At 54.9% G+C, this 15,796-nt stretch overlaps 5 protein-coding genes across 5 annotated transcripts; 1 reads left to right on the top strand and 4 right to left on the bottom strand.

Moving 5' to 3' along the window:
* Nucleotides 1–340: 340 nt before the first annotated feature.
* Nucleotides 341–4,377, top strand: B0H65DRAFT_46049 (TBC-domain-containing protein). The gene is made up of 2 exons (XM_062826535.1): nucleotides 341–931; nucleotides 1,004–4,377. The coding sequence occupies exons 1-2, from the start codon at nucleotides 509–511 to the stop codon at nucleotides 4,121–4,123; spliced, it is 3,543 nt and encodes a 1,180-aa protein (XP_062686758.1). The 5' UTR covers nucleotides 341–508; the 3' UTR covers nucleotides 4,124–4,377.
* Nucleotides 4,378–4,489: 112 nt separating this feature from the next.
* B0H65DRAFT_45990 (2-methylcitrate dehydratase) lies at nucleotides 4,490–6,855 on the bottom strand. The gene is made up of 2 exons (XM_062826492.1): nucleotides 6,386–6,855; nucleotides 4,490–6,251 (listed from the first exon to the last, which is right to left on the bottom strand). Exons 1-2 carry the CDS (start codon nucleotides 6,677–6,679, stop codon nucleotides 4,857–4,859), a joined length of 1,689 nt encoding a protein of 562 aa, XP_062686757.1. The 5' UTR covers nucleotides 6,680–6,855; the 3' UTR covers nucleotides 4,490–4,856.
* A 1,025-nt stretch (nucleotides 6,856–7,880) lies between these two features.
* Nucleotides 7,881–9,865, bottom strand: B0H65DRAFT_564017 (uncharacterized protein; the record flags this gene model as incomplete). The annotated part of the gene is made up of 2 exons (XM_062830243.1): nucleotides 7,881–8,561; nucleotides 9,450–9,865. 2 exons carry the CDS (start codon nucleotides 9,863–9,865, stop codon nucleotides 8,210–8,212), a joined length of 768 nt encoding a protein of 255 aa, XP_062686756.1. The 3' UTR covers nucleotides 7,881–8,209.
* Nucleotides 9,866–11,162: 1,297 nt separating this feature from the next.
* Nucleotides 11,163–13,553, bottom strand: B0H65DRAFT_45877 (pyridoxal phosphate-dependent transferase). The gene is made up of 2 exons (XM_062826421.1): nucleotides 13,239–13,553; nucleotides 11,163–13,176 (listed from the first exon to the last, which is right to left on the bottom strand). Exons 1-2 carry the CDS (start codon nucleotides 13,254–13,256, stop codon nucleotides 11,353–11,355), a joined length of 1,842 nt encoding a protein of 613 aa, XP_062686755.1. The 5' UTR covers nucleotides 13,257–13,553; the 3' UTR covers nucleotides 11,163–11,352.
* A 297-nt stretch (nucleotides 13,554–13,850) lies between these two features.
* Nucleotides 13,851–15,716, bottom strand: B0H65DRAFT_416336 (uncharacterized protein; the record flags this gene model as incomplete). The annotated part of the gene is made up of 3 exons (XM_062824035.1): nucleotides 13,851–14,183; nucleotides 14,253–15,613; nucleotides 15,674–15,716. The coding sequence occupies 3 exons, from the start codon at nucleotides 15,714–15,716 to the stop codon at nucleotides 13,851–13,853; spliced, it is 1,737 nt and encodes a 578-aa protein (XP_062686754.1).
* Nucleotides 15,717–15,796: the final 80 nt, after the last annotated feature.

Genomic DNA, 15,796 nt, shown 5'->3' with positions numbered 1-15,796 from the left:
CAAACCCGACATCACCTGCACACAGACCACTACAGCACCAGTCGTCGTAGCCCATTCGACAACACCTTCACCCGACTGGCACCACTTAATATAATACAGATCACCCAAGTCACGGCGAACATCACAAAGACTGCCGGCGACTACGGTATAGTGCTCGGCCAAATACCATAAAGAACGGAGCAGCCGGAAGGTCAACCAACAACCACCACCGCCACCACTCTACACAACCCATCCGAGTTGCCATTGCTTCAACCATATATACCGAAACATCCTACTATCCCTCGCTTCTAATCGGCGTCTACACCGAGGCTCCCCAACCATACACTGCAAGAGCAACAAGTGGTTGCCGGGCGATGCCGCCAAGCTGAGCTTCCGATCGACCGTCATCAGCCCGCCAATCGTTCCGCTGCCCGCCGCTCGATACCATCATCTACAACCGCATACACACACACAGTTGCCTCGGGGCCTCTTGATGGCAGGAGCGTGAGCTCGCACAACCACGGCAGCAATGTTGAACCTATCGAGCTTTGTGCAAAAGGCACAACAGTTGCTCGATCCGACCCAGGGCCTGAACCTGACCGATTCCGACAAGAACCCGTCCAAGGCCTCCCTCTTCCAGAGCCAATTTCGGCTGCCCGACTCCCAACACCCGCTCTACGAGATCACAGCCGAGCTCACCATCCCTCCTTCGAACGTGACACAGGGCGGCAAGGACCAAGATAGGGGCTTCCACTACGCCGGGAAATTGCACCTTTCCGAGGCCTACCTCTGCTTCTCTACCACGCCTTCGAGTTTCCTGCAGTCAGCCAGCACCTCGACCTCTTCGGCATTTACCGGCCAGACTCATGGCGGAGGACCCAGTGGTAATGGGTTTACTTTCCCGCTAAGCTCTATCCGTAGGGTAGAGCGCCTTCACAGCCAGAACTTCCAGGTAGGATATCATCCCTTCACGGAGACAGCAAACAAGGGTAGTTGGACCAGTGCTGACATGGGACGATAACAGTTTGCTCTCGCGATAACAACATGGAACGGAATCAGCCAGGATGCCCCCAAGGAGAACAAGGATAGGAAAGAGGTGAGGGAACAACGGATAACCATCCAGCTTGCTGGCACACGGGTAGCATGCGAGCGCTTCTGTGATGGTCTCAAGAAAGGGCTCCGTGCGGCCGTGGGGAATGTCGGCAAACTCAAGAAGGTCATCGGCGAGTGCTACTCGGAATACCTGCTCCGGCCTGAGGAGCAGAAGAGCGCCAGCCCGCCCGACGCGGGGCTCGGCATGATCTTCCGATACCCTGGCGACCCCAAGAAACTGCGAGACCGGGCAAAGATGCGCCTGTGGGCCGAATACCTTCGAGATAACGGCCGGAACGTGACCTTAATCCGCCAACCCACCTTCCACAAGCTCATCAGAGTCGGCCTGCCAAACAGGCTGAGGGGCGAAATCTGGGAGCTGACATCAGGCTCCGTCTATCTGCGATTAGAGAACCCGACGTTGTATGCCGATACGCTCGCCAAGCACTCGGGGAAAGAATCGCTGGCCATCGACGAAATCGAAAAGGATCTCAACCGAAGTCTTCCGGAGTACCCGGGGTTCCAGAGCGAGGAGGGTATCGGCCGGTTGCGCCGGGTGCTTACCGCTTACAGCTGGGTCAACACCGACGTTGGTTATTGCCAGGCCATGAACATCGTCGTGGCCGCGCTGCTTATCTACATGTCCGAAGCTCAGGCATTCTTCCTCTTGTCAACTCTCTGTGACCGGCTGGTTCCCGGGTACTACTCCACCACCATGTATGGTACCCTCCTGGATCAGAAGGTGTTCGAATCCCTTGTGGAGAGGACCATGCCGATCCTGTGGGAACACCTGGTGAAATGCGACGTGCAGCTTTCGGTGGTATCTCTGCCGTGGTTTCTGTCACTGTACATCAACTCTATGCCCTTGGTCTTCGCCTTCAGAGTCTTGGATGTCTTCTTCGTCGAAGGCCCCAAGGTCCTGTTCCAGGTTGGCTTGGCTATTCTAAGAATAAACGGCGAGGAGCTACTGGATGCCACTGATGACGGTGCCTTCATCTCGGTATTAAAGAATTATTTTGCTCGGTTGGATGAATCGGCACACCCCAAGTCGGAAAATCCGAAGCTGAGAGCTGTTACCAGGTTTCAGGAGTTGATGGTGGTAGCATTCAAGGAGTTCTCTGGTATCACGCACAGCACGATCACGGAGCTCCGCCTAAAGAACAAGGACACTGTGCTGAACAACATTGAGAGCTTTGCCAAGCGGACGGCCATCCGGAACCTGGGGCCGGAGAGCAAGCTTCTGAGCACCGATGAGCTCGGCGCGGTATATGATAGGTTTTATGGCGTGTTGTACGAGAGGCAGCAACGGGATCTTATTATCAAACAGGAAGAGGCGAGGAGAGCCAAGAGCAACCGGATATCGAGAATCGGCCAAATGGTGGACGAGGGGAATGTCGAAAAGGGGCGAGTTGGGTTGGGTCCGAGCACGAGCCTGATGGATTACGATGCCTTCAGAGAGTTCCTCGCGGGTATCGCCAAGTGGGCTGTTTCGGATTCCCCCACTCAGTCTCGCCGTGACACCGGTTCTAGCAACGGGGGAGGTTTCTACAACAGCTTCCGGAAGAACGAGTCATCTATGTCTCCTTGGGGCAATGGTCCTGAACCAGCAGACCACGAGTTCCTCCGGAGGTTGTTCAGGAAATGGGACTTCGATTCCAGTTCCGCGCTCACCCTCCAAAACGTTGTTACCGGCCTGGCTCGCATCAAAGGAAAGCGGGATATCATGGGAACGATTAACTACTTCTTTGAACTGCATGACGATGATGGGGACGGCAAGGTTGATCGGGAAGGCATATTGCGCATGTCCGAGGCTTTGCTCTTCCTGTCACGTCGGGGATTGGAGGGTGCACTGGATCGTGCGACAGCACCTAACGGGATGATGACTGAGGGCATGGTGACCCCTGGAAATGATGTGCCCGATCAGTCTATTAACGAGAGATTCCTCGGGAGCGTCAGTGCATTTATCAGGAGATGCTTCGAGTACGCAGACCCAGACCATCCCAATAACCAAAACAGCCAGCAACCGGCACAACAGCAAACGGCGTCCCGTCAGGAAGACAACCTGATCGCCATTGATGATGACGATGCCGCCCAAGGGCTGGCAGACCCGGATGCCTTTGCCATCGGCGACGATGACGACGACTTCGACGAAGAGAACGACGACGATCTCCTAGCCATGGACTCCCCAACCGCCAGCCCCCGCCCAGCCAAGCGCGAGTCCGACACCGCCACGTCGAGCCTGCAACCGCCCTCCTCGCTGCACCTCGACCCGTCCACGGCCCCCTCCTCCATCTCCAACAACGACGAGGACCACCGCCGCCGCGTCTCGCGCCAACAGTCGGAAAAGGCCAACATCGCCCTAGACCCCAACAATCCCTTGCACATCACCCTGCCCACCTTCCGCATGGTCGTCCTAGCCGACGAGCTCCTCGAACAATTCTTCGAGTCCTCCTTCCCGTGCTCGTTCCACCTCGTCGAGGGCATCAACATGTCCAGCGGCAACTCTTCCAACGCCGGTTCGTCATCCTACGGCGTCGGCGGTCTAGGAAGCACCTTCTCTAACATCGGCTTCTTCGGCGGCGGCGCCGGCGGAAACAACCAACAAGGTGCGGGAGCTGGACGCGGTCTCAGAGGCGTGCTGGACAATATCGTCACAGACGGGATGCGTGTCGCGGCGGAAGTAAGGAGGAGGATGGAGGATGCGCAGAGGGAGTTGGAGAAGAATGCGCTGCCGGGGCAGCAGAGGCCGGGCGGCGCGAATCGCGGCGGCGGCGATGATGAAGATGATGATGAGGATGATGGTGGGCCTGTTGAGGGTCTGTCGCTGGGTGGTAACGGGAATGGTTCTGGTGGCGCGGGAGGGTCAGCGTTGGAGGATAGAAGGGGTGGGGTGAGGAGTTCGGATAGAGATTTGTTGACGGGGGCGGATGCGGAGGCTAGTGATCCTACTGCTGAGGCTCAGCTACAACAAGGCAGCAGCGGCGGTGGTGAAGCGAGTGGTAATGGTGGAGGTGTGACGAGTAAAGTTGTGGGCGTCGAGTTTGACGGTTAGGAATCGTTGGGCAGGAACGTCGTTTAAATGAGGGGGAAGAACTACATCAATATCTATCTATCCCCTTTTATTGGGGTTTCTTTACACTGTTGAGGCAGGCATCTTAGAGGTATACTTACTGCGAATTGTGCGCGGGGTCTTGCAGGTCATATGAAGGGCGTAGTCGTCTTTTTTTTTTTTTTCTTAGTCCAGGTCCGCAGATTTTGGGAGTTGGTTCATTGCGTATTTTTGGTTGTTGTAAATGGTTGGGGGGTAGTTATTCTCAAGGTGTTTTCTAGTATAGGCATTTGCTATTTGTAGGCGATGACCATATCAGTCCCAGTAACAATGTCTGTCTTCCGAACATTGAGTGAGGTTTTAAGGGATCAAACGATAGATCGCTGTGCCATCTGACCAAACGGTTGATGTTGGAAAGGGAAGAGAGACCAACCAGGCCTCTTATATGGTCATTAGGTACGGTAGTATGGATGATAGCCTCTAGTAGATAACCATAACAGTACCAGTAACAATGGTCATCTTTCGAGTGTCAAGTGAGTTCCCACGGAGGATACACTATACAGTCCACAATCTCTTCCTCAGAATCACCAGCCAACATGAAGAACAATCCAAAGTGTATGAACCAAAAAAAAGAAAAATGGTATATTCATTTCACGCCATTCTAAGCACACCAAAGATCGCTTCTATATAATGCACCACCTCCCATCTTTTCCTTTCTTCAAAATGTCCCAACCATTTACTGAACAAACTCGCTCTTCTCGTTAACGTAAAGGTCAACATACTCATCAACCGACATGGCCTCCAGCTCCTTGGGGTTCTGGCCGAGAGCAACGAGCTTCTCAACCTTGTCGGCGCTGAAGTGGGGCTCCAAGTGACGCTTGTACTTGGCCAGGATGTGGGGCTTGGCCTCCTCGCGACGGAGGCGGTGGCCGAGGGGAGCCTCGACGACGACCTCGTCAAGGAAGGTGCCGTCGTTGAGCTCGACGGTAAGACCGTTGGAGATGGTGCGGAGGGCGGGGTCGTGGTAGTCGGCGGTGAACTGGGGGTCCTCAACGCACTTGATCTTCTTGCGGAGGGACTCGACGAGCTCCGAGGTGGCGGCCTCGGAACCGTCCGTGTAGTCGCCGGCGGTAAGACGGCCGAAGGTGAGCATCACAGAGCACATGTACTGGATGCAGTGGTCGCGGTCGGCAAAGTTGTCCATGGGCTTGAACTGCTTGTCGATGATGCGGATGCAGGCCTCGTGCGTGCGGATGGTGACCTCCTTGATGTCGGCGGCGGACTTGCCCATGGCCTTGAGCTGGGCGTGGATCTTCTCCGAGGCCTCGACGGCGGTCTGGGAGTGGAACTCGGCGGGGTACGAGACCTTGAAGAGAACGTTCTCCATGACGTAGCTGCCGTAGGGGCGCTGGAACTCGAACTTCTTGCCCTTGAAGAGGACGTCGTAGAAGCCCCAGACGGGAGCGGAGAGGACGGTGGGGACACCAGGCTCGCCCTTGAGGACCTTGAGGGCCAGGTTGACGGCGCGTTGGCAAGCGTCACCGGCAGCCCACGACTTGCGGGACATGGTGTTGGGGGAGTGGCGGTAGGTGCGGAGGGACTGGCCGTCAACCCAGGCCTGGGTGATGGCGTCGGCGGTCTGCTTCTCGTTGAGGCCGAGCATCTTGGAGACGACGGCGGTGGAGGCGACCTTGACGAGGACGACGTGGTCGAGACCGACCTTGTTGTACGAGTTGAGGAGAGCGAGGCAGCCCTGGATCTCGTGGGCCTTGATCATGCCCTCGAGGACATCGCGGACGGTGAACTGCTTGCCGTTGGCGAGGTTGCCGCCGGCCTTGTTGGTACGGGTGATCCAGTCGGCGACGGCGAGGATGGCGCCAAGGTTGTCAGAGGGGTGGCCCCACTCGGCAGCGAGCCAGCAGTCGTTGTAGTCGAGCCAGCGGATCATGGCGCCAATGTTGAAGGCGGCATTGATGGGGTCGAGCTGGTAGGGGGTACCGGGGACCTTGGGGCCGTTGGGCACCACGGTGCCGGGGACGGTAGGACCGAGGAGCTTGGTGCACTCCTTGAAGCGGAGGCCCTCAAGACCGCAGCCAAGGGTGTCAAGGAAGACCCATCTGGCAGTGTCGAACTGTAGACATTGGTGGTTAGCATGCTGACGAGTAGGTTTTCGTCCGATGTTTATAACCGGTTCATCTCATAACTCCTTTGCGATTGAGGGCTTTTTGAGACGAATTGACCGGAAGGGACGGAAGAGAAACTTACAGCAAGCTCCGAGTCAATGTTCTTGTTGAGGACATAGTCGGCAATGTCGGTGATCTCGGGGTCATAGCCCTTGTGGGCGGTGGGCGAGGGGGTAACGCCAGACTGGAGGGAAGCCATGGTAGAGAAGCTGCTGGTGCGGGTGTTGGGGAGAGCAGAAGTGGAAGTGGAGGAAGAGTTCTGGAGTCTGAAGGCAGACTGGAGACCGGCGGATCTGGTGCAGCTAAGGTTGCTCACACGCTGGGATAGGCGCACTTGCTTGGACGCCTGGCGCAAACCGCGGTTGACAGCAGACATTATGGTGTTTTAAGAAGAGGTAAGGACGAAGCTGATGGAGGAGAAGGGGAAAAGAAAGGGAGTGAGGTGGCCCGGACAAACAAGAGTGTCGAAGCCAAGAGACTTTTTATGTTTCTGTTCACTCTCGCTCGGCTTAAGCGTGTACCTTCTCGGCCTGTTGGGGACACTTGGCGCGGGGTTGACTAGCACTCCAACTCGGTTCGACCGTGGCCGCCGTCGCTCAGACGGAAGAGCTTGAATTGGTCGACCAGCGTGGTTTACCGCGGTCTGCCGAACCTGTTCTCCCCACATTCGGTCGGGCGCTGGCTGGTGACTGGCTGGAGAGGTGTCGGCGCTGGCCAGTGTTACATCTTGTGTTACATCTTGTGATCGGTCTTGCAAGAGGAAAGAAGATGCTACTAACCCAGAGAGGCATCTCAATACGACAGCGACGTTTCCCCTTTCACCGTCTTATGTAAGACGGGCAGGACGGCCGAGGACGGCTAAAAGGGCGATTGAGCCTCATCACAAGCCTCGTTGGACTTTTTTCGGCGTTGATATGTAGTGTGGGTATCCATTGAGGTTCTCATGGTGTTTTTGTTTTGTTCTTCTCTTTTTCATGAAGACAACAAACGGAGGAACATCACAGACCACAAAACCCCCTTTCTCCTCACATGCTTTTGCTTTCCCCCCAGGAACCACAATGTCCTCCACCCCAAAACACGGGGCCCCTCCTTTTCTTGCCTTTCTTTTCTCCATATGACGTTTGTGCAGCCAAGCAAGCACCCCATTCCCCCAAGGTTGTTCCCCTTTCTGCCCACACTGCCCACGCGTCCACAGGGCTTCTCAAGCAACGGAAAGCCAGGAACATGACTCGTATTGACAGGTTTGACAGCCTGCGCCCGCCCGCCCGCCTGTCCCCCGCCTGCGGCCGCGGGCGACGGAACATGCCAAATATGCGTGGGGAGAGCTCCTCAGACTCCGTCGCGGCTCTGTCTCCAGTATCTCGAGGGGCGTTGCCTGCAATCAGCACCGTTGAAGAGGGGAAAATTCCACCGAGTCCACCCAGATTCCCCCAGGCTTTACCCCAAGCGGTGGCCCATCTCCGCAGTGATGCACGGGCAATCCATACTTGACTCCATTCCCATCTCCGCCCCCGTGAGCTCCAACGTCTCCAACGGCTCCAGCGGCTCCAGTGTGGTTCCAGTTCCGTGGCGGGCCTGGGCGAGGGCGGAGCCCCGAAGACGGAGCCGGCTGTTAGTCTCGGCGCTTTTTGTGTGTGATAACAATCTACACTTGTAAGCACGATGGGTAGGCTCGGCAAGGAGGTGTACGTGATAGCAAAGTTACATGGCCCTCGGGAGTTTGGAGTTTGCCATTCGGTTGATGGGAAGTTGGGATTCCCCCGGTCCGGGCGGTCATCGGTGCCATCCCATGGTCGAGACGGGCAAGATCATGATGTTTCACGAGAATTGCACATGGCAAGTTGGGAAACCAACAACAATCGAAAGATGATGATATTATCTAGGTTATATCCCCGAAAAGGCCAGCTCAACGCTTTGCCGCATCTTTCGCCGCCCCCTTCGCCATGGCTTCACACACGCGCCAGGCCGTCACGATCCGTTGTCTCTCACTCTTTCGCAGTTTCACATATTCTTCCTCGCCTTGCGCCAGGCGGCCCATGACAATCTGAGCCTCGATATCTGCCTTTCCTAGCTTCTCCAGCTCTCGGTAAAAACCAAGAAAGATGAATCCAGGGGCTTCGAGGGCGCCTGTCGTTGGCTTCATCACCAGCTCGCCGAGGCCCTGACCAAACCCTTTGAGAAACCCAACAGTTCCCTCCTCGCGCGCGCCTGCGATGGGTCTGGTGAAAACACCGGAGAGACCCACCCAGAGGTTTTGGCTGAGTTTCTAGTGAAGTGGTGAGTGCCTCTACTGCCAAAATCGCTCGGATAAGAATGCGTAGCTTACTCGTCCTGCAGCAAGTATCCCGCTTTGCCAGCCAATGATGTCTCCCGAGCTGTTGCCGTAAGGATGCCCATGAATTCGGGAGAAGTCCTTGGCCAGAATTTCAGTGATGACGATGGGCGAAATCTGGCTTAGATGGCCCAGAACAATGTTCCTCTGAACCCCCGAGACTGTATCAGGATTGAGGTCTGGCCGAGGTTTCGAAAGTCTCTATCTTCTGGAATGATACCTAGGTAGGGAAGCTGGTTACTGGCGGCAAGGTGCAAGATATTCAGAGGAAACCTACAGTTGCAGCTCCTCAATCTCCGAGGCTCCTCCAAGGACAACGGCCACTGCGCTGATGGGCGACAGAGGAACCGGAGTATACTTCGTCTTTGCCATCAAGGATGCAAGCTCCCCGCTGACAAGAGAACAGGGCTGACAGTCTTCAAGCAGTCGCCAGTGGATGGAAACCGCTGTCTCCTCGAACGAACTAAAGGAGTAAATGTGACTCTCCCAGTCCTCCGACTTCTCTCTCAGGGTGCGAGACCTAAAGTAAGTAGTGGGTATTTTCAACCGGTGTCGCATTCCGACTGCGGTTAGGAAGTCTACCGGATCAAGCTCCAGGACCTCTGTCCTGAACTTGTTGATTGTCTCACCTATTTCGCACCAAAGCATGATCTCCATGATACTGTACGTGAAGAGGTTGGCCAAGCTCCGTTTGGCTTCACAGATCTTGACACATACGAGAGGATGAGGAAAACTGCGGGTTGGGCTCCACGGCCATCTTTATGTTGGAACACGTCAGCAACAACCCCCATCAGTTTCAATCCTCATAACTTACCGCGACAGCACATGAACAGGAACACCCAACTTCTCCGCACAATGCAAATGCGCAAACTCCTTGTGGCAAGCCACAACCGCATCCGCAATGAACGGTTTCCCATCACTGGTAAACGGCGCAACGCACGCCCTCCAGGAATCCTCCAGCATCGCATACACCGACTCCTTCCACCTTTCCCTCTCGGCCGGCCCGCGGGACTTGATCCATTCCTGTGCGCCAAAAGCATCACAACCTCCTCCGTGTCCTCCATGCTTGCACCGGCCGCCCAAGCTGAAGTATTCCAGCTTGCATCCTTCCACCTGCGCCTGGTAGTCCGGGTGCGTGGCCACCCTGATGCGATGGCCGAATTTGTCGCGCAGCCAGACGGCCACGGCGGTGAAGTGGCGGACGTCGTCGGCGAAGCCTACGGCGAGCATGACGATGTTTAGTCTTGTGCCTTGTCCTGAGGAGAGGAAAGGCTGCGGCTGCGGTTGCGGCTGCGGTTGCGGTTGCAATTGTGTGGGCGTCGGCGTGGCTGATCGGGGAGAGGGGGCGTCGGTAGGGGTGGATATCCCGGAAATGGAGGACTCGGGAGTTCTGGTTCCTGGTGGTAGTGGTACGGGTACGTTGAGGCGCCTGTCGGGCGAAGTTCCTTGCTGTCTGGTGATGTTGAGTCGGACCTTGCCGTCGTTGCCGTACTAGAGCTTGAAGTCGAAGCCCATGCTGTCGAAGACGAGGCGGGTGCGGGCGGCTTCGGCGTCGATGCTCATTACTCTTGACTTGCCCTCGGCTGCTTCTCGAGCCAGGATAAGGGGTGATTTGGGACGTTCTGGGGGTCGATCTGGTCTGAGAAGTGACATTGTGAGGTTCTGAGGTCTCTAGGTGATTGAGGGTTCGGTTAGGTCGGGATGAGAGAAGGTAGTAAACATGCTCAGGCTGGGAATGCGACCATGACGATGATGAAGGACGGTAAAAGGCGATCAAGTATGTCAAGTAGGTACAGTTCATCGCCACTTCCTCAACTGAACTATTCGAGCTTCGAGCCCCGGGGCCAGCTGCCGGACCGTACCTTCCATGCCTGCAGCGCCTGTCATGCTACTCCTTCCTTCGATATGATACCTTCTAATGGCCACATAGGCCTGGCTGGTCCCTCTTCCCTTTCCAACGACAACCGTTTCGTCAGATGGCTGTCCGGTAGCTGCTTCAGTTGAACTATTTGAACTGTCACAGGTTTACATTGGTCAATAGTGTGCACATCAAGTTCTTCCTTTACAAGCAGAACATCGTCTATCTTTTGGTAGTTTCTCGGACCTGGTCATTGTATACAGTACCCAGCCCGTGATACGAACTCCGAGTCCCGGGGCCAGCTGCCAGCCGCACCTGCCGTACCTTCCGTATCACTCCTTCATCTGATCTCAAACCCAACCATATAAGGCACCTGGTTGGTACCTCCTTCCAACAACAACCGCTTGGTCAGATGGCACAGTGGTCTACCGTTTGAGTCCTCAAAACTCCAAAAAAAAAAAAAAAAAAAAATCTATTACCTGTCCGGATCGGGAACGGTGTGTGCTAAGACACGTAAAGGGGTCTTACACTACCTAGTAGCCGGTCTACCTATATGGTATCTGGGAACACTCCAGTCGATAGAAGAAATCAAATGGATTCAAACGGTTCACCATTGCTCTGAACGAGCGGTTGTTGTTGTTTTTTGCTCTCTTTTTGTTTAGGTCTGGAGAGGTGGTGCGTTCGAATCGGTCGTCGGTAATTTTTTTTTTGGTTGTTGTTGGGACTTATTTGAACATCATTGAATCAGGCCTGACTACCTACTATTAACATTTCTGTTCGATCTCAAAACTACTTACCCATTACAGTCCACCATTACGACAGTGTATGTCGTCCTTATCTTGCCTACCTCAGACCCAGCTTAACAAACACTCCTATGAATCCCCTCTCCCATCCTCTTCTTTTCCTCCTTCTTCTCCTTCTTCTTCTCCTCCCTCTTCCCCTTTGCCTCCCCCTTCTCATCCCCCTTCCTCTCCTCCTTCTCCCTCTCCTCCTTCTGCCTCTTTTTATCGTCCTTCGTAACCGGCCTCCTCCGTCCACCCTGATGCCCCTGCAACACGCTCAAATCAACCTCATCATTCTCCATCAACGTCTCCGTAACCGACACCAAGTCCGTCACCAGCCTATCAATCAGATCAAACGAAAACGACTCGCGAACCACTACCCTCAGGATTTCGGTTTGGTCCTCGTTGGGCGGCAAAGCGTAGTTGGGAATGATCCACTGCCGGGCGCGCATCAGGAGAGAGACGGTTTCTTGTTTGACGTGCGGGTACTCCTTCTGGAACTCGTCAGTGAAGCGGAACGAGACGACGGGGAGGCCGGGGGTGTAGTCGGCCGAGGTTTCTTCACGGTCTTTGTCCTTTGGGACGTCTTTTGACGAGGAAGAAGAAGAGGCATGGGTCTTGGACTCTTCACTTCCGGCCTTCTGGTCGTCATTTTGGCTCTCGAAGCTCTGCTCGTTCTTTCCTTCGTCACCGCTAGACCCAGCAGTTAAAGAAGCCTTCTGCTTCTGCGCCGGCGGCCGATGGATGTCGCTAACGCAGGTATACCACCCCGTCGCCTCCAGTGCTTTGGACAGCAACCGGGCGTTGGAGAGGCAATTCTCCACCACATCGCGATACCCCTGAAACCCTAGGTGGATGAGGTTGTAGTACTGCACAATCACCTGCGCGCCGGGACGTGAGAAGTTGAGCGTGTAGCTGTACTCGGTTCCCCCCAAATAGTGCAGCTCGAAAACCAAATGCTTGGGCAAGAAGGACTCGTCCCTCCACACAATCCATCCCACACCGGGGGTGACCAGCCCGTACTTATGGCCTGAGACGTTGATGGACTTGACGCGGGGAAGCTCAAAGTTCCATTTTTGTCCGCCTGTCTTCGCGTAGGTAAAGGGCGCGACGAAGCCGCCTGAGGCGGCGTCGACGTGGATGGGGATGTCGATGCCCGTTTGCGATTCAAAGTCGTTGAGGATCTTGTGGATCTCTTCGACGGGCTCGTAGTGGCCTGTGTAGGTGCTGCCTAGGATGATGAACACGCCGATGGTGTTCTCGTCCAGGTTCTCCTTTACCAGGTCTGGGTCCAGACAGTAGTTGCTCTTGGCCGAGACGGGCAGGATGCGGGCCTCGACGTCGAAGTAGCGGGCGAACTTCTCGAGAGCGACTTGGGCGTTGGCGCCCATGATGATGTTGGGCTTGTAGGCGTCTTTGCCCTCGGCCCAGCGCTTCTCCTGCCATCGACGCTTCATGGCTAAGCCGCCGAGGTGGACGGCTTCTGAGGAGCCGACGGTGGCGGTGCCGATGGCTTTTTCGCCCTTTTGGACGCCCCAGAGATGGGCGAGGATGCTGACGCAGCGCTCGCTGAAGGAGATCATGGCGGGATACTCGTCCATGTCGGACATGTTCTTGCCGAGGTTCTCGACGAAGAGCTTCTGGGCGTTTTCTTCAATGTAGGTGTTGACGAAGCTGGCCATGTTGAGATTTGGCCGGCCGTCGAGGTCTAGCTCGTCCCTGAGCATGGCGTAGACGGTGTCTCCGGGAGTGCCATTCTCGGGAATCTTGTACTTGGGGATATCTTCTTGGCTGGCGTAGGAGCTGGTGTAGGGTGTAAGGTGATTCTGCCTCTGGCTACTACTGCCCTTTTCTTGAAGCTTTATGTCCTTGAGGTGATGAACGATCTCCTCGGGGTCAACCTGTAGAGTTTGTCTAAGTTAACAATTCGAGATGAATTTGAGTTCTTGAAGCTCAAACTTACGTGGCGGCTTAGTGACATTATGTATGCGTGTAAGTGAAATGTGGGTCCTAGGGAGGTGGTTAAGTTGGTGTAGATGTGTTTGATGCCGTGTTCCGAAAAGGGGATGCAGCCAAGAAATCTAGAAGAGACTGATCGATGGACGAGATATGTTTTATAGGGATGGTTTACTGTGATATGAAAATCATGGTTATTATTTTGTAGGATCCTGTTGTTGTTGCGGGATAGCGCAGCCTATGACGACATGACTTTTGGCAGTCTGAGCGCGCATTGGCAGTGCCAACTCCATCCGAACACCTCGACCTACACAAAACTCGTATCTAAATGTTATTAATAGTAACCAGTTTCTGAAATCCCATCACTCAATCAAGGCCAAATATCTTGCAGAGATGCGGATATCCGGTAAGCCTGGATGCAAATGGATTTGTAACAGATGAAGAAGATTAGCCATTTTGTCCACAACTCTGGTTTTTGATGGCATCATCACAATGCCAACTGCTTGGATATCTTATTAGACGCATTTGCTTCCCTATATCAAGCATCTCAAAGGTATCCCATGACATGACCCCCCCAAAAACGCTTTCATTTAAATATTTTAACCAACTGCTTCCTCGCTCAGAGCTTAGCACCCTGAGCCCGTCTAGCCTCCCTATCCTTATCCCTCAACAAGCGCCTCAAGATCTTTCCACTTGGGCTCTTTGGAATAGCATCGATGAACTCGACACCTCCCTTGAGCCACTTGTAGTGGGCCTTGTGCTCCTGCACATGCTTCATGATCTCAGCCGCGATCTCCGCGTCAGGGCGGGACGACATGGAAGCGGGTGTCACAACAAAAGCCTTTGGCACTTCTCCGTCGCGATCGTCGTGCACAGCAATGACAGCGCAGTCGTCTACAGCGGGGTGGGAGAGGAGATGGGATTCTAGCTCGGCGGGCGCAACTTGGTGTCCCTGAAAGTATCATATGTCAGTACTTGGGACAAAACACTTTGGGAGTGTGGTGGAATCTACTGTACGTACCTTGACCTTGATCAGCTCCTTCAGACGGTCAACGATAGTGATATGTTCGTATCCCGCCGGCGACTTGGTCACAATGACCTCGTCTCCCGTTCGCATCCACCTTCCATCTTGGTCAAAGACATAAGTTTCGCTGGTGGCACGCTCGTTGTTCAGATATCCAAGAGTAACCGATGGCGACTGGACGAGAAGTTCACCAGGCTTTCCGTACTCTGTAATCTCCCTTCCATCCTGGTCGATGACCTTGGCCTTAGCTCCAGGGACCAGAGAGCCTGATGTGCCCTGCACAATATCATGCTCACTTGTTGCGCAAATGACAGTTGACGTTTCCGTCAAGCCATAACCTTGGCCAACATTCCACTTGGGGAGCAGCTTGCGCAATTCGTCCTGTGTCTCCTTTCCAAGAGGGGCGGCACCCGTAAAGACATGGCGGACACTGCTCAAGTCGAACTTCTTGACAGTATCCCTGTTACTCAACATACGAACGATGATGGGGGGTACCAGAGGGAGGTAGTTGATCTTGAATCTTTCAATGGCCTGAAGGAAATCGTTAAACTCGAACTTGGGTAGAACGATGATCTCGTCGCCGCGCCATGGGGCACAGTGAGCGACCACGACAAGGCCGTAGATATGGCTAAAGGGTAGCAATCCGAGCTCGACTTGTGTCTCGACACCCTTCTTCTTGCGACCGTAATCTTCAAATAGGCAGATTTGCATCGTGTTGGCAATCACGTTCTTGTGGGAAACCATGACGGCCTTGGGAAGACCAGAGGTGCCGCTCGAGTAGCAGAGGAAGGCGACTTGGCGCGCGCCTTGACCCTTGGTCCATTGGAGCGGCTCGAGGTCGGGTACGGAGCGGCCGAGCTCAACGAGGTCGTCGACGGTCTTGTAGGGAAGCTTCTTAGGGGAATGGTGAGGCAGATCCATGAGGAAGATGTTGTCTTCAGGGATGCCCACGGCCTTGGCGGCCTTGAGGGCGGTCTCTAGGACGGGCAGACATGTGAACAGGCACTTTGCGCCAGAAGAGCGAAGTTGGTGCTCGAGTTCACTAGCGTTGTATGCGACGTTGGCAGGAGTTGCGATGCCAGACAAGCGATGGACCGAGTGGAGGACGGAAACGTAGTCGATGGTGTTGAAGGAAAAGACGCAGATGACCTTATCCCAGGGCAAGTCGGCGTTGGGCTCCCATCCCATTATCTTGTGGAGGGCCTTTGCAAGGAGCTCTGTCCTCTCAAAGGTCTGCTTCGCGGTATATGTCTTGCCGGTAAGGCCGCATGTCCAAGGGTTCTTGCTCTTGTCGATGGGGCGGCGGCCGTAGACTTCATTCTTCATAAACTCGCCAATGGTGACTGAGTCGGGAGGGTCTGGTTGTCGTTAGTTGAGGCACGTCTATAGAGGTGATGAATGGCTGGGCTGGAACGTACCGAAGGGGAGCTTGGGGACCCAAGGAGGAGGATAGAAGACCATTTTGAAGTGTTGGTGAGTAGAGTATGGCGGAGGAAAGGGACGGAAGTTCAGTCTTGCGGCTGTTTGTCGAGGGTGGCCTG

Source organism: Neurospora tetraspora (assembly GCF_033439725.1).
Source record: "Neurospora tetraspora strain CBS 560.94 chromosome Unknown B0H65scaffold_1, whole genome shotgun sequence".
Taxonomy (NCBI): Eukaryota; Fungi; Ascomycota; class Sordariomycetes; order Sordariales; family Sordariaceae; genus Neurospora; species Neurospora tetraspora.
This window is presented reverse-complemented; position numbering and strand designations above follow the sequence as displayed.